Below are 27577 nucleotides of genomic sequence, written 5' to 3' on the forward strand. Positions count from 1 at the left end.
GGGGGAGAAAGAGAGAAGAGGGATATGTGTGTGTGGGGAGAAGGGGAATTGCTTTAATCTGTGTGTGAGTAACCGGGTGAGGGCATTAGGTGTATTTCTGAGGAACTGCACACATCCCTGAATATTCTTGTGTTTCTAGACCATGGTTTTCATATAGTTGTTTTGCACTCTCCTGCTTTGCTTTCCCTGTGGCCTGTGATGCTGTTGATACTTGAAGCTGCAGTGAAACTGGTGGTGGCATCAGCAGCCACCTCCTAGCAAGGCACCTTGGAAAATTCCTCTGCTTTAGCTGTTGCCCAGGTATCTGTGATGCAGAAAACTTGTAACTCTTCTCCTGTAGTAAAAGGACCTTTCTCACTCTAAAGTACAAGAGATAAAAACACCTGTTTTGGGTAAGAAACAAAGGAATTGAGACAAAATATAAGGAGATGATGGAGACTGTAGGATAAAAGCAAGAGCATGCTTAGCCATGTCAATTTGGAATATGAGTTATAGTCCATGGAGATCAAGCAAAAGGCATCTCATTCATGGCTTTTTGCTTTGACCTGGCCATAATAAAATTTCAAAAGTTTCTGGTGACAGTAATGCCTGCACTGGGCTGGTTAGAACAATATTTTATACCAGTGACTTAAAAGAATTATTAGTACCCCGTTTCAGCTGGGGCAAGTAGCTGGGAGCAGGCAGAAATAAATTTAATCTATTTTTCTAAAAAGACTTTACCTATATTTTTGAGTATGCTTACCATCTTCCCATGCTCTTGCCTGCATTCCCTTTTCCACCTGGCACTTGTTACCTGCTTGCTGCCTGGCCTGGACCACCTGCTGTGGTGGGAAGGATGGCACAAGGCAGTCTGGGTGTTGAGAACTGTAGTGTTGGATCCCTGGTGGAGGGCAGGATGGGAATAGGGAAGAGCATAGCCTGTGCTTTGTACTGATAAGGAAGTCCGAGTTGGCTTGCAGGTGAAAATTTCTTCTGTCCAAATCTTGGGAAGTAGGGTATGGATGTGGGTTTTTTATGTTTGTTTGGGTTTTTGTTTGTTCATTCATTTGTTGTTGTTCTCTTGTCTTTTTTTTTTTTTTTTTTTTTAGTACAGCTTTAAAAAAAGCAGTTAACACAAACACTGCTATTGAGCCTCCTGATCTAACCTTTAAAATTCTTCCTGGTATGTTCATTACTGTTCTTGTGAGACATCCGAGGAATTGAGTCTAGCAAGACACTATGAAGAGGTGTTAGAAGCTTATGGTTGTGTTTAGTAATAGCCTTACAAATTTTCATCTAATGCACTGACAGCATTGGGGCAACTGCAGGCCTATACACCTCAGAAACATCTTCATCATTTTCCTGCTCTGTGTTACATTTTCCACCTGAAAAAATCCCTTTTTCATAGATGGATGCACTAGGAAATAGGGCAAAAAGGCCTGCATCCACCTCTAAATTTGCAGTCCCAGGATTTATGTGGGACACATGGGACTGTGGGCTGTCTCTCTGCTTTCTCCTCCTCCCCCCCTCCTCAGGTGCAGACCTAAACTGAACAGTCCAGACCTAAAGGCCAAGGCCGGATCTGAGATGTGCCACCTCCCACAGTCTGACTTGTCCTCCTTGCTGAAAGAGCTTGGTACATAGATTTTGACACAGCAAGAAAGTATGCAGGAATGTCTGTGGTACTCAGAGCAACCTGGGACTTGCAGATATTATACTGTTGATGGCCCACTTCATCACAACTGCAGAGGTGCACCAAGAGCCTCCCAGCTGTGTAGTCCCTGGAATGGGGCTGGCAGTGGTTTCCCACCTCCCTCCTCTGCCCAGTACAGCAAGCAGGTCTGTTCGCTCTCCACTGAGTACTGCTGCAACCAAAGGATTTGGTTTTGCTTTGCTTTATTATTTACTACAATGATCAAAGCAGCCAGTCCTTGTGATCATAAAGAGAAGCCTTAAAATCTTATTTAAGAGCACTAGTATTTTGAGCTTTGACAGATACACTTTGAAAACAACGCAGATGCGCAGTGTCAGATTTCACTGCTGCATGCAGTGTCTTTGTTTCAAACTGTAAATTTGGCTAGTGGTGCTGGGCATGTGCTTTCCCAAAACCTTGTCGCCTGCAACCCGGGAAAAACAAGTTTCTGGGTTGTGGGGATTTTTTTCCCCCTGAATATACCCCCTTGGAGAGTTCGAAAGGAAAATGATCTTAGCAGAGTGAGCATTCAGCCCTGCGAGGCTGCAAACCTATGGGTTATTTTTAACCTAATTACCTCGAATTAAACAAAAGCTTAAGAATGTTTTTGCTTGAATTGAAGGTGAGGCTGAGTAGGCTTTATGTGCAGAGCAGCTCCAGCCAGCAGCATGGCTCTTCCATTGCAGAATAATGCCCGTGGCAGTGCCCTGCACTAACGAAAGGCGCTTGCTTCTCTGAAGGGCTGGCTTTTCTGAGCTGATGTGAGAGATGTGCAGCTCTAGAGCAGTTCACTCCTTTCCCCTTCTCACCCCTCCTGTGGATGTGTGATCACTTTGGACTGGTGGCATTTTAGATGGAGCACGCTCTCCTTATACTTGCCTGGCAGTGGCTCATTAACTGCGTGTTAATTGAAACTGAAAGTTTGTCAGATGATTCAATTCAGTTACATGCTAAATGGATTCAGTGCAGTAAGCATTACTGCTGTGATGAAAATCTCTGTGGAATTGATCTGTGAACTGATTTAAAGGGATTCATTGGCTTCATCAGTGGCTCTCAGAGGTCAGCATCGGGAGAGCAGACAGATGTAGCCACCCTCCCAGCAAAACAGTTCCTGCTCTTCTCTTTTACCCTCAACAGTTTTAATTACTGGCCAGTATGCTCCCTTTCCAGGACATATGTTAGGTGGATAAATTTACTCTGGAGAGCTGAGAAGTGAAAAAGAAGATGAGGAAAATCAAAAGTGTGTTTTGAATTCTGTAATCTAAATGGCTGAAATGTTGGATTCTTATCTTCCTATGGATTGAGCAGTCACAAAGTTTTCCTAAAGTTTGACTCAAACATAAATGTATGTTACTAAAAAAAATATAAATAAAGAAACCAGAAGAAAAATATCTGCTTTAAACTAAAGGACAGAAAAATCAAAATTTACATCCTCTATAACTCATCTTTTATACTTGGCCACTGCAAAAGTCTCCCTTAAGTGGTCAATTTATTCTGTATGCTATACCTGCTTATATGGTTGGTTTCCATGTGGAGCCAATTTTTATTGCTGAGTTATAAACCCTTTGAAAATAGGGGCTTGTAATGGAAGCGCTGACAGACCTTTAACTAGGTCAGTTTTATCTGGCTCCATTATCTTTGCTTTTGTTAAAGCATTAAATGGTTGCAGATTTGTTTATTTTTCTCACAGTCCCAGAATTTTAACATGGGTATGTTATTGAATTGTTTTTTCTTCAAAATGTCATGAACACGCAGTACTAGAGAGTTTATCCAGACTACGCAGTCATCTTTAAAAGTAAATCGAACTGTTGTGTCTTATTTCAAGATTTTCTTGCTCATAGAGTACATTGGGTCTGTAGCACATCATTACCATAGTAATACCAAAGTTTGTCCTCTTCTGATCTTGAATTCTTCTTTGTCTTTTGGGCTCCTTTCTGTGTAAAATGACAATGATGGTTTTTTTTGTTTCTCCCATTCAGATGGAAAGCCATACCACTGCAACTTCCCTGAAGAGGAAACCCCAATGATAACATCTCAGTTGGATGAACTCCCAAAGCTGGGAGGCCGCCACGCCAGAGAGAATGAAGCCAGGGAATCTAAACCAGAGATTCCTGCTCTGGTCTCAGCACTGGAGAGTGTCATCAAGGAACCCTTTTCAAAATACCAAGGTCCTGCAGACATAAAGATGCCAGTATTTCATCACAGCCAAGGGCTTCCTTGCTCCAGTCACATTGCTAGCTTTCCTTCGGGTGTGGGCCAGACATCTTTAGACATGGTCATGGACTTGAAAACGTCACTTGAAGTGCAGGCTAGTCGTTCTAGAGAAAATTTGCTAGACTTGCACAGGGAGCATCCTCTGATAGAAAAAGGTGCTGAAGCTCTAGAGGTAGCTCCACTCGATTTGAGTGAAAAATCAACAAGGGATAATTCATGCAATAAATATCTGAATACATCCTTGCAGGCTGCTTTAATTGTCTACCCATGTCCTTTCTGCAGTCACAAGACCTACTACCCTGAAGTCCTGTGGATGCACAAAAGAATTTTGCACAAAATCAGCTGTAACTCGATGGTACCCCCGTGGGTTCAACAAAACGGATTCAAGAGTATTAAAACCAACCTGGTCTTTCTGGCGAGGAGCGGGCGCACCGGCCCCCCTCCTGTTCTCGGTGGTAAGGAGTGCCAGCCTTTGCCCATTGCCAGATTTACACGTACTCAAGTGCCAAGTGCGTTGCCAGGTTCCAAACCCAGCTCCCTTTCTGTCGGCATGGCTGCAAAATCCGGGAGTGCGCATCCCTCAAAGGACAGTCACGCGCTCGGCCACTGTGCTTCACGTGTGTCAGGCCTGGATGGGTACAGACAGCCCAAGTTAAACCATTCCCAGGAGCAGTACAGCATAGCAGCCCAACAAAAAAGCAAATACGAAGCAAATTCCAAACTCACGCAAATGGGAACCTACGGCAGAAGCGCAACACCTACTCAGACAGTCATATCCAGGCCTAGCACGCAGCCCACCAACAGTAAGCAAGTGGAAAAGTATGTGGTTCCCCAAGGAAGTCCTTTTGCCTCTCCAGGTAAGCACTGTGCATCCGACTCCACGAAGGCCAAATACAGCCCCCCGCTGCAGTACCATCCCCTGTGTAAGAGCGAGCAGTACCCTAAACATGAAGAGCCGTCCGTGCCTCAGAGGGAGCCTCACATGAAGGCTGGGAATGAGATCAGGACATTGGCGAACTGCACAGCAGTAGCGCGAGCCAGTCCGGTGCTGCAGCCTCAGCCTGGTGCTGTGGGAGTTCCTCCGGCTTTACACTCCAGCAAACAGGATCTGGGATTAGATGGGCATGAGAAACATTTGGACATTTTAAATATCTTTAAAACGTACATTCCAAAGGACCTTGCTTCACTGTACCAAACCTGTGGTGCCAACAGCCCTGTCCTAGATCACACAGGTAAGATTTTAATGAGCCCTTCCATTCCTGAGGACATAGCTTATTTGTTCCTTCTTTGTTCACAGCCATGACATGCTGTCTCCCAGTTTTTTCCTTCTCTGCCTTTAACAGTTGGGATTACAAATTCACTGTTTTTATCATTGCTGGATAGGCTTGAATAGGTTTGTTTACTGCTCTCTTAACATTGCAGCATCCCCCCTTGTGCACTGTGTGACATTTCTGTCGCAGGTTAAATGTATCTGGTTCCACCTGGAGTACTGCCGTTCCTTTGTCCTCTTGCTTCAAGCAGGCTAGAGTTACACAGATGTGCTGTCACAGGAAGATCCCCCTGATATGCTGGTGCTGGCACACATCATCATCTTTTTGCTTCAGGCAAAATAAACATCCTCTGGGGCTTATCTGTGATGTTATTTCGGAGGTTTTGTTCAATTTTGTCTGCAAACAAGTCTTTCAGCAACACAGAGGGATAATCGCTTGTCAGTGTTCTTTGTCTTTCTTGACAAAAGTCTTAAGATTTTCCTTGTCCATATCAAAGGCTACTAAGTATTTCTCAAATTAGTCTTTTGATCTTTTTTTATGCTTATAATTAAAAAGAGGTAGAGCTGAACATGTGCCTGCTATTTCACATAAGCAGAAAAATCAGTTGTGCAAATAGCCAGTTTAAAAGTTTGGGGACTAAAAAAGTTCCAGCGGCCGTATAAATAAAAATACACCTACGTATTTGCATTTGAAACCATACTCTTCTGATGATCTGCCAGAATTAGTTTGTCTCAGTGGAAACTGAAAATCACACTGGCTGTTTACATATGAGATGTGTGTGTGTCTGTAGGGGAGGAGAATTGGAGCCGTAGTTTCACCTCTTACCACTTGTAAACCATGCTACATTTTATACTCTTCTCTTTGCAGAAGTCATGCAAATAAACTCCTCATGAAAAGAGCACACATTCTGGGCCAGTGTTCTGGTGTCCTCCCTTGACATAATACCCTCTGTTTTGTCAAAAGCATGTGTGAAGTGGAGCTTTTGCAAGTGGTACAAAATCCAGGACCCTTGGAAGCTGTTAGTCTTAAGGACAGCTGTGGTCTAGTGCCCAGAAGGTGTGTGCAAGTTGAGGCAAGGAAGGAGCCCAGAGTGTTAAGTCAGGTCTTGGTGGAAGGGCCTTTTGGAGGAGACAGGAGGCAGAATCTGCCTGACATGGGCCTTGAGTGAGTGGCACCTTTCAGCCACCTCCATTGTGAGTTCTGCTCAGTCACTCCGAAGGTGCTGCTGCGTAGGAGCCCGTTATTTATCGAGCAGATCATTTCACAGGAGCTTAGGGCTTGCATGGTGGTTGCAACCAACATCAGGCTCCTGGGTTTTGTTAAGGAAGCAGAGGAAGACATGCTTAGTGTCTGAAACTACAGTTTCAGTGTTCCTTAGGGTTTTTTTTTTTGTCCAGTCGGCTTTGCTTTCACTATCCCATTGGATTGTTGTCTAAAGTTTCTCTCTGCCCACTTCCTGCTCTAAGTACCAGTTAATTGTACCACCCCCAACTTGGGGTACCTTCGCGTGGGTGCCCTCCTTGATGTTATTTAATTGTACATTGTGTCAGCCTGCTCAGAGAAATCTTACTGATCCAGTGAGCTCCCAGCCACGTTAGGAGGGATAAGAGAAAAACAGTAAAAGCTAGGAAATAGAAGATGACTTAGTAAAGGCAAGGACCAGAAAATTCATGATGACTTTTGGAACAAAGTAAAATAGGGGCAGGGTTTCTAAAGAGGTCTCTGTTTACCTGCCTTTTAAAAGAGGGATTTTATTGCCAAAATGTTTTTGCTGGGCAGTGATTTCTAGAGACGCTGTAACTGGAAGTTATTTAGTGCCCATCTCTGCTTTGAAACCTCTTCTTTCATTCCAAGTGTTTTACAGCAATCAAGTTTTCAGAATTTGAAACCTCTTTTTTTTTTTTAGTGTAGCTTGTCTTCATTTTATATACAACTTCCAGGTTGCTGATGTTTCTCCAAACCAATTGGCATGATGGCTGTTTTTCATAGCACTCAAATAAAAAGCTGCTTCAGGCAAAAGGAACGAGATCCTACCAACTGCAAACAGAGGAGGGTAATTGAACTTCATCTGAAATAACATATGGCTCTAGATAGGCTGAGTCCTCTGAGTCAGTATGCATCATCCTTTTTAGCTTTAATACTGTAATGTGAATATGGCAATTATGACATAAAAGACATCAAAAAATCTGGATTATGTATACTATTTGTCATGGTTTTTCCCCTCAGTTGAATATTCCCAATAGACTTTCCTTGGGGTTTTTGGTATATGATGTCATCTTGGATCACACTAGATTATTTTAGTGTGTGGTAGTACAGCGTTCAACTTCTTTTTGAGTGGCTGCATTTGTTTTTGGGATCCTTTCTTTGATGTTTGTACTTGTTCTGGTGTGTCCTTGGAAAAGAGTTGTTGTGCGTACTGCTGTGATACAGCTGCAAACATGAAGCTTGCTGTGCTAGGCTAGGTTTGTTTCACACTTCCCAGTCTTCTGAAATGCCTGTGGAGAGAATCTTACTGTTACATTTAATAGAGGTTATTTATTTTATTCATGCCATTTATATATTGGGAAAGGCTGGGTTATGGCAGCAGATGCACTCTTTCTTTGGGGCTCCTTTGAGACCAGCTTTGAGCATGGATTTCACAGGAGCTCCCATTCACACAGTGGTGTTCCTTTACCTGAATTATCGAACACCTGTAGTCATCCACCCCTTTTATTCATCTAGAGGATAACCTGAGTGATGACTCTCGCCCATGGCTCAAACCTCTGAACTATCAAAAGCCTTCTGGTGCTGCCTGGGAAATGCAACAATGGCAAATACACCTGGAAACAATCCATTTTTTCCACCTGCTTATTGAATAACTCCCATAAAGTGAGTGATAGGGAGGGTTTAGGTGGAAGTCTTAACCCACTCATCCTTGGTGTTTGTACATTGGTATATAAACAGCATGTTCAACCTTCCCTCATAGGTGGGAGAGGTGCTTCCATGAAGGCTGGTGGATCAGATTGGTGATGGCTGCTCAGATAAGTGTATTCCCCTTCAACAGAAGGAAATGTGGGTTACAGAGGGATTAAATGTCTTTCCAGAGGTGTCAGAACCATGACCTGAGGAACCCAGCTCTCCTGGGCCTTACAAAGCTGCTCTGCCAGTCTCTGCCAGTCCCTGCCTGTCCAGCAGTCAGCATGGCACTCCTGCAAAGGCCACAACTGGTTCCTCCACACACTTCCCTCTTTGCTTCCTAGCTTGCAGCTACAGTCTGGGCAGTGAGGGGAGCAATGCTCCTAACAGCTCAGAAATCCGGCTTTAACCCTGACTTCCTTACTCTGCAAACCCATCCTGTTACAGTTGAGTAAGGTTCTCATTGATGTTTAGAACACTTAGTTGATTTTTTAAAATTTTTTTGGTGGAGATTTTTTTTTTTCTAGAGTTTGTTTGTTTGTTTGTTTGTTTGTTTGGGTTTTTTTCCCTGTGTATACCTGATTTGGATTTTTCCCTAAATCATGATCTTGTATTTGATGGTCAGAAACTTAATTTTGTGAGTGAGTATTCGGGTGCATTATGCAGCCTGTGCTGCCATCTGCAGGAGGTGCTATTATAAAGGAAGAAAACAATCTCTGAGTGGGATGTTTAGAGTTTTTTTTGCAGCAAGACATTTCTTTGCAGTATATGGTCTGGTGAAGCATCCCAGGTTGCTTGGTGTCATACCAGCAGAGTAAATGGCAGCTGTCTTCTTCTCCATTAATTTTCAGGTGCAGCATCCATATTTTGGATTAATCTTGTGTCATCCTGCAGTTGCTTTTTCAGTTATGTGGGGGTTTTTTGTTGCCACTTTCTTGCTCTCAATTTTATTCTTTTTAAATTCTTCTATAACTGGGGGGAGGGGGGAATATGAAAGAAAAGCTGAAACTTCACTTCTGCTGACATCCCTCTCGAATTTCTTTAAAAGCCAAAGTATTCCAGTGGCAAATGGAAACATCAACTCTTTTCTTCCAAAGAGGGTGTTTTACCAAAATAGAAAAGATGATGTTCAAACATTTTTTTTAAATAATAAAAAAGCCCAATAAAAGTCAAATGTGTCTTTTTTGATCAGCAGCAAAAAGACAAAGACCAGCCCTTTAAGTCAGATGCTGTAAACTGACCTTTGGAGAAAAAGGAGAGGTTTGAGCGGTTTTCCACAAATGCTAATGGCCTAGAAAACATGTTTACCCAGGGCTGGGGGACGGCTGCTGTGCTGCTACCAGCTCAAAATGTCCGGAATGACACTTTCATTCACAGATGTCTTTCGTCTGTGCCTCAGAGGTCCGGGGTCAGAGCAGCACCGGCAGGCAGGTAGGCAGGGGCGAAAGGTTTGATCAGTCTGCGATGGCTGCGCTCGCTCTGCATTTGTCTCTGAGGTATTGCCGCCTGCGGGGGACAGTCGGGCTCTGGTCCTACTCACTTCCTATTATCCATGTGACTTGTCTCCGCCACGCTGGAGTCACTTTGATTTGCCTGATGTACTGCTTGACAAAGCTGGGTGATGGCTGAGAAGTGGATCCAGCTGCTCTGAAAAGCGCACACCTGACATGCCAGTCCTGGTGCGGGCACATCATGGGGAGCATTTTTTAATTCAATGTAATTTATGCATTCTTGCAGTCCTGTGTGTGCCTGGCCTGTCAGCCAGTGCCTAGATGAAGGCTGACAGTTGTCATCCAGGGCCTGAAGGTAGCCTCACATAATGACACATTAGACATACTAATGATGTTTTCTTCTGGCATAATGTTTTCTTCTCAACTTTCCTCTCTCCTCTCCCCCCCACTCCCCCCACCCCCCCTTCCCTCCCTCTCTTCTGACTACAGGGATGCTCAGGACACAAACACGCCAAGGAGACTGTGTCTGCAGAGAATGTGGAAAATGCTTTACCCAACCCAGCCACCTCAGGACTCATCAGAGGTCCCACACAGGTATCTTTTCACACTCGATCTTGCTTTCTCCCTTTCCCGCTTGCCTGCTTTCAGATTCAGCTAACAAAATGCCAAGAATTACATTTCACGTACCATGTTAACCTGAGTAATTCCAGTACCTAAATCTAATAGACATGTTTTTTATTTTTATGACTATTGCTCTTGTTCTCCAAATATTGCTTACCTGATCCCTGCCCGTACTCCATAAAATTGAAATGCATTTAAGATAAGTCTGTTTGCAAATGTTTTATTTTAATTAGAGAGTAGGGTACTCAGAAATGAATATGCTAATGAATTCTGTTGCCACCAGCACAAATTGAAATCAAAGTACCCCTTTCAGCACAACATAAGGCTTTGTTTTGCCTCATCGTTGCATTTGACAGGAACATTTTTGTGGGAAGCGAGATTTTTCCCTCAGATTGGTCAGCCCTAAAATGGGAAATCCCTACCAGCCTTTTTTAACCTGACACGGTCTGTGGTTGAGGCTGGAGGACGCTGAAGCCACCAGTGTCGTGAGCCCTCCTGAGCATTGCATGAGACAGTGACAGTAGCAGGTTCCTCCTCAAAAGTGTGAATGATGCATACATAAGCCAGTCTGATGCAAAATGACAGAAGCCAAATGGTAAGTAATGCAAGAAGAGGGTCCCTTTACACATACACTGATAATTAATGTTGTCAGTGATTGCTTTCTTCAGCGCTGAAGTCTGAATTAAAAAGGGCAGTGGCCCTAGGCTGCCATTAGCACACTCTCTTACAGTAAGTGTTACGGTAAATTGGTATTTTCCGGCCACAGGCTAGTAGCTGGTGTCTTTTTTTGAACGTGGTTAATCTGTAATGGTCTCAAATAATGTACACACACTAACGAAGCTTGAATGTTCATCTGTTAACAAGCCCCCTTGTTCCCACAGTGGTATTTGAGTCTAATGGACTCCGAGGTACTGAAGTTCACACCACCTCCGCAGATGCCCCAAAACAAGTATGTTTTACAATTAATTGGGTGTTTGGTTTTTAATGTGGTAGCTGGGAAAAAATTGCACAGTGATACTCATCACTAAAGCACCGACTGTTTTATAACGTGTATAAATAACAATGGTGTTGCTTAATTTTTAGCTCTTAAATTTTTAAAGCATTTTATCAGAATCTGATATATAGAGAGTCAGTTAATTTTAAAGCAGGTAGTTAGTGTTTAAATAAACATGTTACTGGCTTACTTGGGGACTGGGTGTAATGGGTAACTCTGTAATGTGCACTGACGTGTAATAGTGAGATAGTACATGAAGAATTCCTGGAAATTTGCTTTTACAATCAACATGTTTTCTGCTGCAACAAGACAACTAATGTTTAGTCTGTATTTTTCTGAAGAGTATTTGCACCCTGATACCCAGTTTCTGGCTTTGAAAAGCTCTCACTCACCAGTTTCCATGGACTCTGTTAGTGTGCTTTTTTGTTTCTAGTATACAGTTTCCTGTCCTGGCAAACACTTCTCAGAGCTCTGAATTATACCTGACAAAGTTGTTATATAGAAAATCATTAAACTGAATTTGTTTTGTGTATCTTATGTCATTGGAGAATAGTGTCATAGCCTGGACCTTGCCATTCAATTTGCAGCTTGGCAGGTTTCTTTCAGAGCACACCTTCTCATGGGCACTTCTCTTCCATGGTGAAACTGCTTCCAGCATCACTCACTTTTCCTTTCATCCTCATTCTTAGTTTAATTTTCACTATAGCAGCCCCTGTCCTCCAGTCTCTTACTAAACTGTTGCAGGTGTTTTTAGCCATGCTTAGAGAATGCATCTCATGCTACCCCAACATGATGAAGTTTAGGAATTGGTTTCTACTTGCTCAGTAAACATTCTCACTGGGCACCACTGCACTGCCCAGTTCATGTGTTGCACCCTTCATGAAGGCTCTTGGCACCTTCTCTGTGCCCTTGCATCTTTCTGGCCCAAAGGCTGCATGGAGAACCCAGCCTTTGTCACAGGAGTGTCTGGATTGACACCAAGCCATGGAGTGGCCAACGATAAAGTTTCCAAGATGGCATAGCACTTCAGATGTTGTTGTGGGCAGTGTTTGCTATGCTTTTTTGGGACAGTGGCTATAAAGTTATGTTGCAGTGTCTGCCTAATGATGCTTATCTGATGAAGCTGTGAAGGGACACAGCTCTGAGTAACAGGGACACAGACACAGTCAGTGTAACAGACTGCAGCTCTGCCAACTCGCCCAGCTAGTCTTTGGTTCTCATCAGTTTAGTAACATAGATTTGTACACCTAAGCATCTTGTAAAATGCTCTTTCATCTTTTCATGCTCATGGTTTTCTCTCATGTGCTGTTGAGATCACATTGTGAAGGCATCTGGGCTTTCTTCTAGAAGACAATATAAGGTCAAATTTGGAAATACATTTCTAAAAAATTCTGGAATGGCCGTATCTGTCCAAAAAGAAATGTGGTAGCTCAGACCACATCTGAACTCTCTTTGTAATTTGGGTTATATTACCGCACAATTAATTGACTCGTAATCTTGTCTTTGTAAACTATTGTCATGCCAAAATTTATTGACTAACGTCTTCCATGGCGAAGGTAGCTTGCTCTCTCTATCTGCCAGTCTGCCTTCGAAGCATTTGATGAAATTACAGCATCTCTCAGTACAGCAGAGCACCGGGTTAGCTTCTTCAATGGCTTCATCTCGTGCCAGTCAGTATTTTTTCCACAGAAGTTGCAGTGTGATCACTCCTGCAGGAGATTGTTCCCTTTCTTTTGTCTTGTTTGCTCCTCTGTACCAACCTTTGTCTCAATTTGTCAGCGTCTGTGTCGGGGGGATTATTCAGTTGTCTGCTGTTTCGCTGGCTCTCCTGGCAGGCAGGCATTGTGCTGCCCCAGCAGACTCCACCTGCACAGTCCCTGGGCGTTACAGAGGGAATACTCTCATTTCCACAGGCAGCTGTGGGGGCCTTTAGAAGCGCAGAAATGAGCTCTCAGTGAGAACGGCGCCTGCAGCATTCGGTTAACATTACCATTTCCCACTATAGACGTTGTCACTCCATGTCTTCATTTCATTTCTTAATTGGGGACAGATCTATTCATGAGAGTTTAGGGTGTAAAGTCAGTTCAAGTTACAGAAGTGCTGTGCACGTGCTCGGAGCAAGAAACAGTAGTTACCTATATAGTAGTTTGAGAAGGGAAGAGGGTTTTTTTTTTGATGTCAAGTGGAAATGATTCACTTTACATAATGTTTCCACCTCACAGGTAAAATAGCTTCCCCTGGGTAGTCTGCTGAAGAGTAAAAATATTAACATTAGTATTTCACGGTTCCGCCATTCCCTTCTCTAGTCAGCCAGATCATCTCTAAAGGTTTCCTTCAGGAAACAGTGTTCTGTAGGGCTTTTAAAATCCCCCAGCATGGTAGCTTATAGCAGTGCTATGTTGAATTGCGGTTTTATCACAGAATAATTCTAATTCTGCGTGTTAAAAATAGGTTCTACAGCCAGGCTTTTTCAAAAATGAACCAGCTAAATCTATATTTAGGTGTATAAATAAGAACCCTGTTTTAGGGTAGTGAACCACCAACAGGAGGTGCAGGTGTTCAGCATCTGTGAAAAGGACGTTACCTAGAGGAGCGTGTAAAAAAAGATCAAACACACAGAGTTTTGCTACTATTAGCACTGGGCTGTGTTACATGCTTTGTTATCAGCACCAATGAAATATAAATGAAATGTAGGAAATAAGATGTTCATTCACAACATTATTTATTGTGGTTTCTTATTTCTACCTGAATGCTTTAAACAAAAAAACCAACCAAATGACATTTTTACATAAAATTAATTTCCCATGAACTTTGGAATATTTCCTACTCCTCTTTTTCTAAAGGACAAAAAATGCTCATTACATACCCCAAGTCAATACAATCTGTGCTAAGTCACATAGATTCTCTTGAAAAGCTGCCATATTAAACATATTGAATATTCTGAATATTTTTATAAATGCTAAATATCCCAGTATATACATAATTTAACTTGCTTATCCACAATGAATATGTATCTTAATTTGGAATACTCTTCAGCAACATCCAGAGACACGATTTAGCAGGCATGAATTCGGGGAGTACACTCCAATTGCACATACACGGCAAGACAAAAGCTGGCTCCCCTTCAGAAGGGGCCCTGCAACCACGTGTGTGTATCTCAAAGCAAGGCTCTCCTAAAGCGTGGGGTCATTTCAGAGGCACTGCCTGATGCTGCAGCCAGAAGCCCAATTCCCAGAGGTACAGGAGTCAGTCTGGAGCCTGCTTTTTCAGCGTGGTGACAGCAGTGGTGGCAGTTTCTAACGCGTACGCCGTGCGTTTTGACTCCTTCTGCGTTTTTAAAGCCGTATAAAAACGTGGCCCGCTTTAGGAATGTAGTTTATGCTCTCTCAGTGTCAGTCAATACTCTCTAAAAATTTTAAGGGACAAGAAATCAGGTTTTCAAAAGGCCTGATTTCCTCGTTAGCAATGAGGGAGAGCTCTCTCTAATTGAGTGTATATGTGCGTGAACCATATTTGCAGCTCTGGAGGCAGAGACACCAAGTTCTCCATCTTCTGCATGAGTGAAACAAGGAAAATCCCCAAAATTCCAACCTTTGTCCTCTCCAGAAAATCAGTCTTTTATTTACAGAAAATCAGTTAGAAGGTGCAGCCCAGGGAAAAAACCCAGACTGTTTTTGGGTATCCTGAGTTCTCTGGCTGAAGCTTTTCCCACACCAGAAGGCTGTGATCAGCCTTTTTTGTGAAACAGCTCTGTACACCCCATTTTTTGGGCCTCATTCACTGAAAAGATAGGTGTGCAGTAGGTCCTGTACCTACTGTGTGACAAGGGTACTGCATGACCCTTCATTAAGGGGTCCATAAACCTTAATTTTCTCCACTACCGGTATTTAAAAATATTTCTTGCAGCATTCAATACTTGAAATCACATAAATATGAAAAGCTGGAGCTTGGGAGCTTGGGGTATAGATTGGAAAGAGCCATCAAGAAAACACTATATGATCCATCAAGAAAACACTATATACATGTCTATATGTGTGTTGTAAAGGAGCTTAGGGGAAAACCTGGGGACATCTGTTACCTGTAATTTTTTTTATAGTCCAGCAACACTGGCTCTGCTTGTCCTAAAGCGACTTTACAGAGAAAGGGAGGAGGCAAAAAAACATAACCCAGACTAAAAAGTTATTTAAACTATGGGTTTCTGAGTTTGGCTGGTTTAGGTTTTCTTGCACTCAAATTCTAATACTGTCTGTTAGAAGTCCTATTTATGACATTTGTTCCTATGAAATGTCTTGCCCCAGTTCCTTGCAGAGTTTCTTCCAAAGATCATGATTAATAGTTCAGTCCTCATTATTGCAAATGTTATTTTTAAATAGTTATTCTGAGAACAAGAATTCCATTAATCAAAATAATAGATAATGAACAAATAAATGGCAACCTAATTTGTCTCGTTCATACATATGGAGATTATAATGCAAACAATCAAGGAACCATGGAGGCTGCTGTACTGGCATCTGAGTAATATGCATGTGCTGTATGTCTGTTACTTTATGAGCATTAGAGACAGGATTTGGAGCTGTGCTTCTTGTCCCAGCAATTGTCCCTTGCCAGCAAACTGCAGTGGTATCTGTGCTCCTTGCAGTTTACTTCAATGTCATGCCGTGATCTGTCTCCAGCATATTAACCTGCACACAATCTGGGCTTTTCCTGTTAACTGGGGAAAAGCCCTGGAAGTTGCTGTGATAGCAGCTTTTGTCATGGAAGCTGTAGGTTTCACATAGAGATCTGCTGCTTTTCACTGAAAAAAAGCCTACTTTTTAAAAGGGAAAGCCTTTTTATTTCAGGAAGAACTCAATCCAACTCTGTGTCAGTTGGTTCAAAATGTGACCATACTTTGGGGTGGTGGGAGTACAGGCGGGTGAGCCCCTGCGTGATTTTGGCACGCGTGAAGCTCAGGTTCTGTTCACCAATGAAACTGGGAGCACAGCTGTGCCTGAGAGGGGCCCAGCCACACAGCATCTCCAGCCCCTCTGTGCTGTCCTTGCAGGTGTGGGGAGGATGGATTGTCCGTCTCCTGGATCCCTTGTACTGCTGTGTGGTCCATGACATCCAGGGCGCGCCTTCACCACCTCGCAGGCTGTCCATCCCAGAAGAGGGCCCCTAATTACACCCCTTTTTCAGTTCCTGCCCAGGGAGAGTGGGGCAAGGGCCCTACCATCCCTCCCTTCCCCTTCCCTCCCTCCTCCCCAGCCCCGTGAAGCTCTGCCGCGCTCCCCCGAGTACGTGGAGCCGGTTCGACACGAGGCGTTCCGGTGATGAATGCCTCCTGCCGGAATTGTGGCTGTGTCTCTCAGGCATGATGCAGCCGCGCAAAAATGTAAAGCATCTTTCTTAGTTTACTGCGGGAAATTCAGCATCCAACTAAGGAAGTTTTATCACATCTCTCATTCAGTTACTGTTTCCTACATTTCAAATATACTGCAGTCTGTACAGCAGCTTTTTTTTTCTTTAATTTTGTTGCAAATCTTTCCGACTTAAAACCAAACTTTGACTGGTAAATGTCATGAATCTCGGGCCAGGTTTAATTAGGAATTTTCTAAATCTATTAACAAAAGAGATGCACTTAATACATTATGTCAACCAGAGCTGGGCTTTCTTTAGCTATTTCAAGGGCTGCCATAGGCACAGCTTGAAACTTGCTTGGATTTTACATGGGTGCTGTATTTTATGTTGCATTAATTTAAAATGGTCTGTTTCACTTCATCAAGACTTTAGCTTAAGGATAATGCATTTATGTAAGATTAATCTTGCCATGTTGTTTTAGGATCAGGATTGTAAACTGCATTGTTCCAACAGTGATGTTCTAAATGTCACTTTAAAGCTTTTCTTGGGAGCTGCAGGCTCCCACTTATTCATGATGTTATCTTTAATTTCACTTGATTTTAGAATATCCCTGCTATTTTTTTTTCAAAGTGGTAATTATTCATGAAAATTGTCTAAGAAAATAAAAGGAAGATGACAAGGGGGAAAAAAAGCCACCTTAGCATTTGACAGACCTGCACAAGAATTAAGTTTTTCTTCATTTAGCTGCCTCTGTGACCTCAAACTTCAGCCTTTTTTTTGAAACACTGATCTAGTTGTGAATCCCTTTTTGGCTAGCATGTAATTTCCACTTTTTGGAGGCCCCTTCTTTCCCTTCTTGTTCTCAGCCTTCTCTAGGCTGCTCCGCCAGGTCCTGTTACTTCTTGTTCTAGTCCATCTTTATATGGGACTTTATATGGGCCTGACACGCTTTGCTCTTGGTGGAGATGCATTAAAAAAAACCACAAACCCTAAAGTGTTCTCACGTGGTGGGTCAAGATGAATGTACATGATGCTAATAAAGGGTAACGAATGCCGGCAGAACTTGCTGGAGGGTCGTGCCTGGGAGCGGGGCTGAGAATGAGCTTTTCCCCGTGTTGTCCTTCTTGCAGGGCAGAGACCACGGCAGCGCAGAGGTCACCCACATGCTGCATCTCCGGAAGGGAACCTAGATCCCGGGCGGAGGAGCCCCGTCAGCCCCCGCGCTCCAGAGCATCCCCCTGCCGGCCACGGCCGCACCCGGAGCGGCTGCGCGGGGCTGGGAGCAGCGCTCTGCCAGGAGGGGGGTGCCTCCGTGCTGTTAATCATCTTAAAACAAATGAAGATGCTACACAAGATATATATAAATTGACGTACTAATCAGTCCCATGGTTCCTTATTTCCTTTATAATAAACAGTGGAGTTGGCAAGCACTGTGGCGGCACAAGGCATCTATATTAATCAAGAGAAGTTTGAGACACTGGAAAAATTAAACTTTATGTGATTTGGACAGCATGAAGAAGTTAAGCACTGTAACAAAAACCTCCCTGATGCTCACAATGACTGTTTGATACATTTGAAAAACAGCAGTGGATTCGAGGGCTGGAGAAGTATTAATTAATTAAACTGCCACTGCCTGCCATGCTGAAAAGCAAATTTAAAAAAAAACAACAGTGAGAGGAAGAGTGGGGGGTGCAGGGAAAAGGTGGCATTCGGTGCTGAGAAAGCAATGCTTGATGAAGGATTAAAGGGACTAAAGAGAAAGACCGTCATTCTGCAATGGTTTGTTTCATTACAGTTTGGGGACCACTTGCATTTCTAGTGCTCTTGCTCTTGACTGTGCACCATTAATAGTATGTGAATATGGAAATTGAAACACGTCCCGAGAAATGCTTCTATTCTGCTTTGGAAAAGAAAAGCTAGTTGAACACTAAGAAAAAAACCAGGCTTCTGTGTTTTACTCTCAGGACCTTTTTTTTGTAACAGGGCTACTTTCTTCAACCTGGTCACAAAGGAAGTCTTCACTTAATGAAAAATAAAAAGGAGAAAATAAAGCATTCAGCTGTCTAACACTGCTGATCTGTCTGTTTGGAAGAGAAAAGGTGTCACTGAATGGATTCAGGCAGCCCTGGGGCCATAAGGTGCTCTCTGCTCCTGCCTTTGGTTCAGCAGACCAGCTGCTGCTCCTCCTTGGGCCCACTGAGGTTCTGGAAAGACGAGGAACTTCTTTTGTGGTGGCAGGTTAATGTTCATATAAATGTGTCATGTCTTGTACTTGGTGATCACTGGTGGTGTTAGGAAAAAAAAAAAAAGAAAAAAAAATCTTTATATACCTCTTCTACAGTAACTCTTTAACTGCAAGTTTCAAGGTGGGGTTGTGGCACATAACAGGTTGTTAAACCATGCAGTGTAAGCAATTAAAGTGTATTCCACAGATATAAATATTTTCTTTTCTTATTGCTGTGACACTATGTGTGATAGTAATATTTCTGAAAGTTTCAGATTTTGCACATACAATTTTATGCATTATCAAAAGTTACTGCTGCCTTGAAAGAAAATGTTCTGTGAAAAATTTTGCAAAAGCTTTACTAGTTTGTTTTTTTTTTTAAAATTGTAACATTTTGTAAAGGCAGGAAATGGAGTTAAAAAACAACTAGCATGCTAAATATATTTTTCAAAAAAGCAATAATTTTACATGTACAGAAATGATGCTAACCTTTAATACAGTTGAGACCACAGTTTACTTAATACAGTAATGGGATAGTGCTGTTTTTGTAGAAACGGGCTTCTGACAAAAGATTTGTTTAAAAAAAAAAAAAAGGCAGAAAAAAACCTTAAAACGTGATCTTTCTGTTCTAACAGTTCTGTTCTAACAGGTGGGCAGGGGGGGTTGCTTTTTAAAAAAAAATCTACTCAGTAATTTTGGCTGGATACTACTTGTAACTTGTTTTGAATTACTTGACAAGTTTTGTTACTTTGCAACACTTGCAACAATGCAAATTAACTTTCTTACTTATTTTTTTTTAAACTAGATTTTCCTTATGCTATTACACGAGATGTAAACCAGAATTCTCTGTAAGTCTCGGTGTAGTTAGGAATGTCTGTGCAAGTACTTAAAAGTGATTGTAATTAACTATTCTGTGGAGTCATTTTGAGGGAGGTCGCATAGACACATTCCATTGTACACCAAAAAAAAAAGAAAAGAAAAGTTAAATATTTTGCTGTGTTGCTTAATGATTATCATTTTGGGTTTGCACTAGCTTTCTCTTTGTTTTTGATTTTTTTTTGAAATTTCTTTTTTTTCTTTTGTTTTGTTGCTTTTCTGAGTCATATTTTCCATGAGAGAAAGTAATGGTGACAGTTCAGGAATGCAAAAAAGCTAGTTGCTTAACCTGTTTGTTTGTGGTTTAGTTATTAAAAACTCTTCTATACCCAAAATGGCACAAAAGTGTAGTGTACATTTGTAAATTCTCTCTTTTTTTAAATTGTGTTTTTTTGGCAAGCTGAACTAGAAAATCTGAGTTAATATTTAGAGCCAAAATCTTCTTTCTGGAATTTTCTTCCCGAATTCTTGCCAGAGAAGCTAGTACTGTCACTGCCATTGCCAGGGTACTAATCAGCAAAGTTTACAATCATAATTTAGCTTCATGAAGAACAACAGTAGGGGAAATCAGTTTAAATAATTATATGCTGTGTATGGCACAAAAGTGAGATTTTCACTTAATTAAACAAGAAATAAGAGTTGGTGGGGGAAAACCAACCTTAAGGACCATCTGGTTTTGAAAGTGAACCCCACGATTTCTAGGTTTTTTCCTTTATCATTGTATTGTATTGATTTGTTATTTTAGTTAGACCATAGTATTTAAAATGATTTGTGTTCTTATTTATTTAGTCAAATGGGCTTTGATCAGCTCTTTCAAGCAACGTGATAAGTTTTTTTGGCATGACACACTCCTGTAAAGCCCTTTTATGACTGTTACAGGGACTTTCTACTACCTCTACCAATCTACTGTTTCTTCTTCTTAACAGGTTTTTATGGTGTTGCAAGTCTAATGTAACTTAGACAATAAAGGGTTTGATTATCTACACTGCAGATTCTCAGTGTATCTGCCATCTCTCTCTCTCTCTCTCTCTCCCTCTCTCTCTGGTTTGTGTGTGGTTTATTTTAACGAAAGTGTAGGAGATCTCTTTTACTATGGCTGAAGTGAAAGACCACCAGAGTATTTTTGTATCCTGAATGTTGTACACTGACCAAAAGTCCAACTTGGAGAAACTTTCTCCACAGGTCTAATCAGCTGCATTGCCACCATCCTGCATTCTTGAAATTCCTTCTGTCAGAAATGCTGTGTGTAAATGGGTGCATTCTACAAAAAGTTAAGCCACTTGGAAGGCCAAGGCAGTTTTTAGGTTTGTATTTTAAAACCTTTTAAAAGTCCTTAGTGATAAACCTTAGCATAAATTGCTGCTCTGTCCTATCAAAGACTGAGCTTTAGTGAAAACAACTTGAGTATTATCCTTTAGAAAACAGCATATACTGTTGGTATAGGTGCAAAAAGTGGTTTGCTATTGACTGTAGGATACAAATTTCTCCCTAGGGGGATTTCCAGGCACTGATGTCCTGCAGGTTTCATGGTAATCCCTGTAAATGTGTTGCTTTGGGAAACTTTGTGGTGTTGTTTATCCTACTGGAGGCATCAGAGCGTGGGTGATGTTTGGAGCCAACAAAACGACAAAATCCTGTTTTTCTAGTGGGAGTGCATCCCTCCTGTTCACTCCTTCTCACACCTATAGAGTTCCTGACCAGGCCTGTGATTGGTTTTGTTCTTCCTTGCCGTATTCCCATGCTGGGCTACCTCAAGTGTATCTCAGCAGCTCCATCAGGAGTGCTGGAATTCATTGACATAGGTGGGGATTTGTCCTTGAAAAACCAATGTGTCACAAGGCCTGGAACAAAGCAAGAGGTAATTTTTCATTAGATTCTTAATACTTAAGAATGTTGGATTATTGGGGGAAAGGTTGCATTTTATGACAACCTCCCTGCAAGCCACTATTTTTAAGCCAGCACTTCTGTGCAAAGCACCAAATTGCAGAGTCTTCTCCACCTGTGCTCTCTCCTTTCTCTTCTGCTGTGTTTGAGGACTCCACACTTCAGGGCAGTCCAGTGTCAGAGACAGAGCACAAGTGGATTCACTGGGAGCTTGCAGGTAGGGAACACCAGCCCCTCCCACTGTTTAGAGGGTATCACAAATGAAATGGAGTGTGTTGATACATGAAAAAAATTCCACTTTAGTTGTGTATTACAAATTATGAAATAATTGTTTCTGGAGCAGCAAGTGGAGTAAAGCAGTTGAATATAATTGAAAGCATAGTCATGGTCCCCTGTTAGTTGCTTTCCATGGGACTCTGGGAATGCTGGCATTTTAAGAGGGACTGGACCCATGTGATGACATCATTTGCAATCTCCAAGTATACAGGAGCTGTTACAAAGATACTTTTGCTTGGATTTTTGGGTTTTTTTCCCTCCTGGGTTTATTAATACTGCATTTGGGAGGAAGAAAACCATAACCACCCCAAAACACTAGAAAAAAAATGCCCTTTTTTTGAGGTTGCTAGTCACAGAGTAAATAGTACATGGAAAAAATAAATCCATATATGTTGGCTATAAGCAAGTACTTCCAAAGTGACCACCAGCTACTGATAAAAGTAAGGGTTGCTTTTGCTAGTGAGAGAGGAAGGGGCATGTTGTGGGTAGGAAGCAGGCACAGACCAGGGGTTGGTTTTCTTTCCAGCTCTGTGGGTTGGAATAATGCAGTGGGTGTTGCTCACAGGGCTGTAAGAAAGAGGAAGAAAGCCCATTAAAGATCAGTATGGGGCTAAGTTTGGACCATCTGAAATTGAAGTAGATGGAAAGCAGTCTCTGGGGAAGCCTGAAGCTGAGAACAGGACCAAGGAGAAGCCAGAAGTGGAGCGAGAAGTTCAGAGGGGAATCATCATTGAGTGAAAATATTGCCAAAAAGGGCAAAGACAACAATTTGGAGATAGAGCAGAAACTCTGAAACCTAACCAGAAGAGTTGTGTGCCTATTGCAGAAGACTTCTGTTGAAATGAAAGAGAGGAGGAATGTGCAGACAGCTTCTGGGAAGATGGATTGGAAACTTCTGAAAATAAGCACATAATTTAATCTCAGTGAATCATCTTATTCTGCAAAAATGTTCTTAGGCTGAATGATGTTCTGACAGAAAATAAGGGAATGCCTTTTTTGATCTCTGCTTTCTTGACTGATGAGTGAATCAGAGGTAGAAGTATAATTATGAGTAGTTGAGGGTGGACTGAAGGGTCTCTCCAGTACCTAAGGCATTCTGAGAAGCATATTGCTCTTCTAGAGAAACAAGTGGACTGGTTAGCCCTAAGCAGGAAGGGGGAAAAAAAAGGCAGGCAAGAAGGCTTAGTGTTTTAAGCAGATGCTGAAGTGGAGCAATCCTTTGAGGATGCTAGAGGGTACGTTCAGATAGCATTCTGTAATGCAGAATGTTTTAAGATGCCTTGTAGTATGTTGGATGAAAGAGCTGGAGATGCTTAAAGCTGTTAAGAAAAAATGTCCAACTCTAAAATGGTTTCAGACACTTGGCTCTTTCCTTTGTGAAATCCTTTGTACCTGAAATTCAAGTTGTTCAGGTGAGATTGGTGCAGATGGCTTGATTTGTTTGTTCCTGTGTCATCAGGTGAGTTACTTGTGAGGAAGTTAGAAAATGTGAGTTGCCCATGTTCCCTTTCTGTAAGTGAAAAGCTGTGCTTGTCATCTTTCATCATCATCAACCCAAAATACCACAGGAACATCAGAAGGTTTTTCTCTGCAGAGAAAAATGATTTATGTATCTTCTAAATATTCATTGTTATGACATAAAATAAAAGGGACACTGACTCTCCAGTTCATCTTACTCCCAGAATTCAGCTTACTTATCTGGGACAGGGCAGTGTTGTGCTTTGCCTGGAACAATTCACAAGCCAGTGGTGGTTTCTGAGATCTACTAGTTGTTACAGAGTGCTGGAGCAGTGCTCCAATAAACATGGTTCTTCTGTGAGGGACTTCCCTTAGTGAAGGTAGGTCACAAACCCAAACCATTTCTTGCTTTTACCATGAGTTCTGACAAGAGTCATGCTGCTGCTGCTGGGACACTGGGCCTGTTCTTCCCCATGGGAGCCAGCAGTGGGAGGTCACAGCAGTCGCCTCACCCACAGAAGACCATGGACATAAAATGATAACCAGTTTACTGGCTGCTGCTTTCCCAAATTTTTCTTCCTTGTGTTCCTCTCCTGCTTCACAGAACATAGATGTGGGTGGTTGCTTGCACCACACAGGAGGTGACACCTCAAAAGCTGCAAAGCTGGGAAGAGTTTTCTGTTTACAAGAAGTCCACATCAGGAGCTTGCCTAGTCCTGTCCCCTCTGCTGGGGTTTCCTACCTGCTTGTCCTGACAGATGGCAAATCAGTTGTGTGGCCATGCTCCCGATAGTGTGCATAAGCCTGCTATGGATATGGGAATGATTGGCTTTTCCCAAGATTATTATTTTTTTTAAAATATTGACAAGACTGGAGTGTCCTTGTTATTGAGTGTTGGACTGCATTGTTAGAAGGACAGGAGGAAGCTTGGTGCACGTGTGGCATGAAGCACAGTTTTTATCTGTAGAAACCATAGGTCTAGTGGTAGATTCTAGGGGCTCTTTACAAAGACAGATATTTGAAAATTTGCTAACAAGAAGGTAGAATTACGTGGACATTTGCTCAGGTCCTCAGTCTCTGGTTGCCTACCATTCCTGTGCCTTGAGAGGGCAAGGCTTCCTGCAGCCACTGGCCCTGGGCTGGCACTCTGGTGCTGAAGGGGACCTGTGCTTGCTGCTTGCCCAGCAGTGACACGTGCAGGGCTCTTCCTGGGCTCCCTCCCCTGACCTGCTTGCTTCCCAGCTCACAGCCACAAAAGGGAAGCTCTGCTCTCTGCTCTGCTCTCTCACATCTCAGTGAGGACTGCAGAACTTCCTGAGCTAGGTTGAGTGCAAGTGCTAGAATTAAATTGAGGCAGACCCAAGTGAAATTCCAGGGGGAAGGACAGGCAGTGAGCAAGTGTCAAAAATGACATGGGCCTTTTCCTTGTTACTGGCGAGGCTCCTGATTTATGTCACAGCACCATTTCCTACCCTACCCCTAAAGTACTAGTGCTTTCAGGGTTAGGAACATACAGAATTCCCTACAAAGTTACAGAAGTAATTTTGTCTTCTCTGACAGAATATGATATGAGAAATCCCATGGCTTTTAAGGTGAGGCAAGTAGAAGGGGAACAGTCCAAGTGGCAGCAGTGTTGCTTTCCTAAACTGCTACTTTTTCAGACCATGACATTTAAAGTATTTGGTAGCTTAAGTTAATTCTGCTTTGCGTTCATTCTGTTGAATAAACAGTGACTTTAAAATGAGGCACAGCTGGAGACACCATTAAACCCACCTGAATTTTGCTTCTCAAGCTGTGTTTTCTGAGTATTCTGCAGAAAATGAGTCTTTGAGAGTTTTTAGAAAAAAATAAACAAGCTCCTAAATTTAGAGAAATCATCTTGACTGTAGCCAGAATGCTTCAGGAAGCTGAACTTGCAAGAAACAGGCTGAGGTGGCACAGAGAGAAGCACCAGAGCTGTAAACCTAGCTAGATGGTGTTATTCCCGAGGCTGGTTTGGTAAATATGATTCCAGAGAGTCCAGGTGCCTTGTTGGGCCTCCTCTGATAATTTTTCATGCCACTTTTGGCAGAATAATTTGTAAAATTACAGTTTCCTTCATTATGTAAAGGGCCTGTTAGGTAGGTGTCCATCTCTGCTGGGCGCTGTATGGCAAGAGACATTTTCTGATGCTAAAGCTGCCATGCAGAAGTGATGCTGCACCAGCCTCGGGGGCAAATTCCCCCTCTGACCACGGCACTTACCTGCTTGAATGCCTTTAAGCTGCCTGTGAGGCAAACGAGTTGCAGCTTGGAGAAGCAAGGTGCAATGCACGGTGCTACCTGCTGTGGGGAAGGGCCCTGGCACTCCTGGATTCACTGACCTGCCTGAAACTGCGCTTGCTGCAGCCAAGAGATGGCACAAATCAAGGTGGCTGCGTGGTGGATGCTGCATGTGTAGGCAGTGCAGACTGAGCCCAGGCTGCCTGCCAGGGCAGGTTGGATGAGGTGGGAGCAGGGTTTCACAGCTCAGGTAAAAGCACAGGTAGGGAGGAAGGCTGCAGAGGAGCCTCACCTCGCACAGCTCCGTGCACAGCACAGCGTGCTGAGCCACACACAGCAGGGACTGTGGGAAGGGCGTGGTGACAATCTCTTTTTGCTGGGAGAGTAGCTGCTCGCTGCCCTACAGCTGTCTGTAAAGGAAGATGTGTCCTTTTTTAGGCTTCCAAAGAATGCTCTAATGAGAGGACATTGAACTGAGCGTCTGTGGAGACACAAGAACTTGACAGTCTTAACCCGCCCAGGTAATGATGAGGAAAGGTTGATACTTGGCTATTTCTTGGAGCCTTTAATTGTTTTTAATTATTATGTCTCATGGAAAATGGGCAAAAAACCAAATGGGACTGTCTTCTCCTTCCCACCTGTGTGTGTTTGAAGGAACTGCACTAACATCATGGGATTTTTGCATAGATGCATGGCTGACTGTAAGGCAAATGTGGCCTCCACTCAGAAACGCATGGGAACGTGATACTTGCCTGTTTATAGTTACTTTACACAGGGAAGGGATTAGAACAGGGTTTGCAGGATGATGGCAAAATGGTTCTGCTCCACACTTGTATCTGGGGAAGCTGTGACACCAGTCCTAAAGCAAAGCTCTAGTTAAATCAAGAGATTAGTGTGAAGCTGATGTCATGCATTAGTGCATAATATTTTAACTAAAGTTTCTTCTTTTGGCAAGAAACCCACTTAAAAAAAACCCCAAAAAACAATAAAACCCAACAAAAAACTTGCAATAAAGTATCTCAGAAGATGGAGGTAAACAGATGTAGTTGTCCCAGTGAATCAATTGCGAATAAACTATGAAAATGATACTTAATGTACTTTAAAAGATTTGGCTTTAGTATGGAAATGATACCAGCTGAAGTGAAAGCAATACTATCTACGTGGGAAAGTGGCATTGAAATATTCTTTCTTTCTGCCGCCTTTTGTCAATAAGAGAGGCTTGAATTATGCATTAGCAAGCTATAGAGTTATGGAAGATAATACTGCAAGGTTATGAACCCAGAACAAAAGAAGGGGAATCTAGGTTCAACTCAGTAATATATCACTTCGACCATATATAAATGATTATAATGCTTTGCAGATTATAAAGAGAGTAGTCACATATTTAAATGAGAACAGAGCCATTGCTTCAAGATTTTCTTCAAATATTAATTTGGGCATTGTAATTAGTTCTTCTTGGGAAGCCTTGCAATGTTCAGTATGTTTAGAGTTTTGTGGAATATTCTAGAAAATTACTCTAGCAGATGTACTTTAGGTGTAGGATTTTTCATAAATATCAATTTGTATTCACATAAATGAAATTCTGAATCTCTGGCTGTGAACAGTCATCTTTTGAAATGGGAGCGATCTTCGGACAAAGATGGTCAAAGCAATACTAATTCTGAATATCTGGAGGAGAAACCATAAGCGAAGAATTATTCACAGCATTTTTTTTCATTATTAATATTTTTATAATATGCTTCTCTCCCTAAATTGACAAAAAGAAAGGGAAGCAAAATCTATTGGCTGCTCTATTTGCTGTCTGCTGATAGTTCTGAAATGGCTTGTTCCCTTAAAGCCTTTTTCCTGAGTGACATCCCAGGGCTGTCACCTGCTGGGTGCCGGTGCTTCTGCCCACCTTGGTGTCCACCCCAGCCCACCGGGCTGTGTCCAGCCCTGCCTGTGCAGCAGGGGGAAAAGTGAGCAGCCTGCACCTAAGCCTGCCCTTAGCAGACCCAGGTTTATTTAAATTGCTTTGTACCTGTACAGGAGGGGCTCTGTCCCCAGGTCACTTTTGTTTGGAGCTGGAGCCCTGTCTAGTTCTCAAAGATGGAGCAGCACAGGGCAGGGATTGTATCACAGGACAGAGCTCTTGTTGGAG

General features: G+C 42.5%; 1 protein-coding gene across 3 annotated transcripts in view; it reads left to right on the top strand.

Moving 5' to 3' along the window:
• The window catches only part of ZNF516 (zinc finger protein 516), a 101572-nt gene extending 81029 nt beyond the window's left edge, over nt 1-20543 (top strand). For 2 of the 3 annotated variants that reach the window (XM_059857190.1, XM_059857195.1), the window contains exons 3-5: nt 3652-5118; nt 9993-10097; nt 17589-20543. In XM_059857190.1, the coding sequence (XP_059713173.1) occupies nt 3652-5118; nt 9993-10097; nt 17589-17827 (1811 nt within the window). In that variant the 3' untranslated portion in view covers nt 17828-20543. Of the gene's footprint in view, nt 1-3651; nt 5119-9992; nt 10098-11005; nt 11074-17588 lie in introns of all 3 variants that reach the window. The other variant, XM_059857204.1, reaches the window with a different exon arrangement.
• The last annotated feature ends 7034 nt before the right edge of the window (nt 20544-27577 follow it).

This window comes from Haemorhous mexicanus, chromosome 1, assembly GCF_027477595.1.
Source record: "Haemorhous mexicanus isolate bHaeMex1 chromosome 1, bHaeMex1.pri, whole genome shotgun sequence".
NCBI lineage: Eukaryota > Metazoa > Chordata > Aves > Passeriformes > Fringillidae > Haemorhous > Haemorhous mexicanus.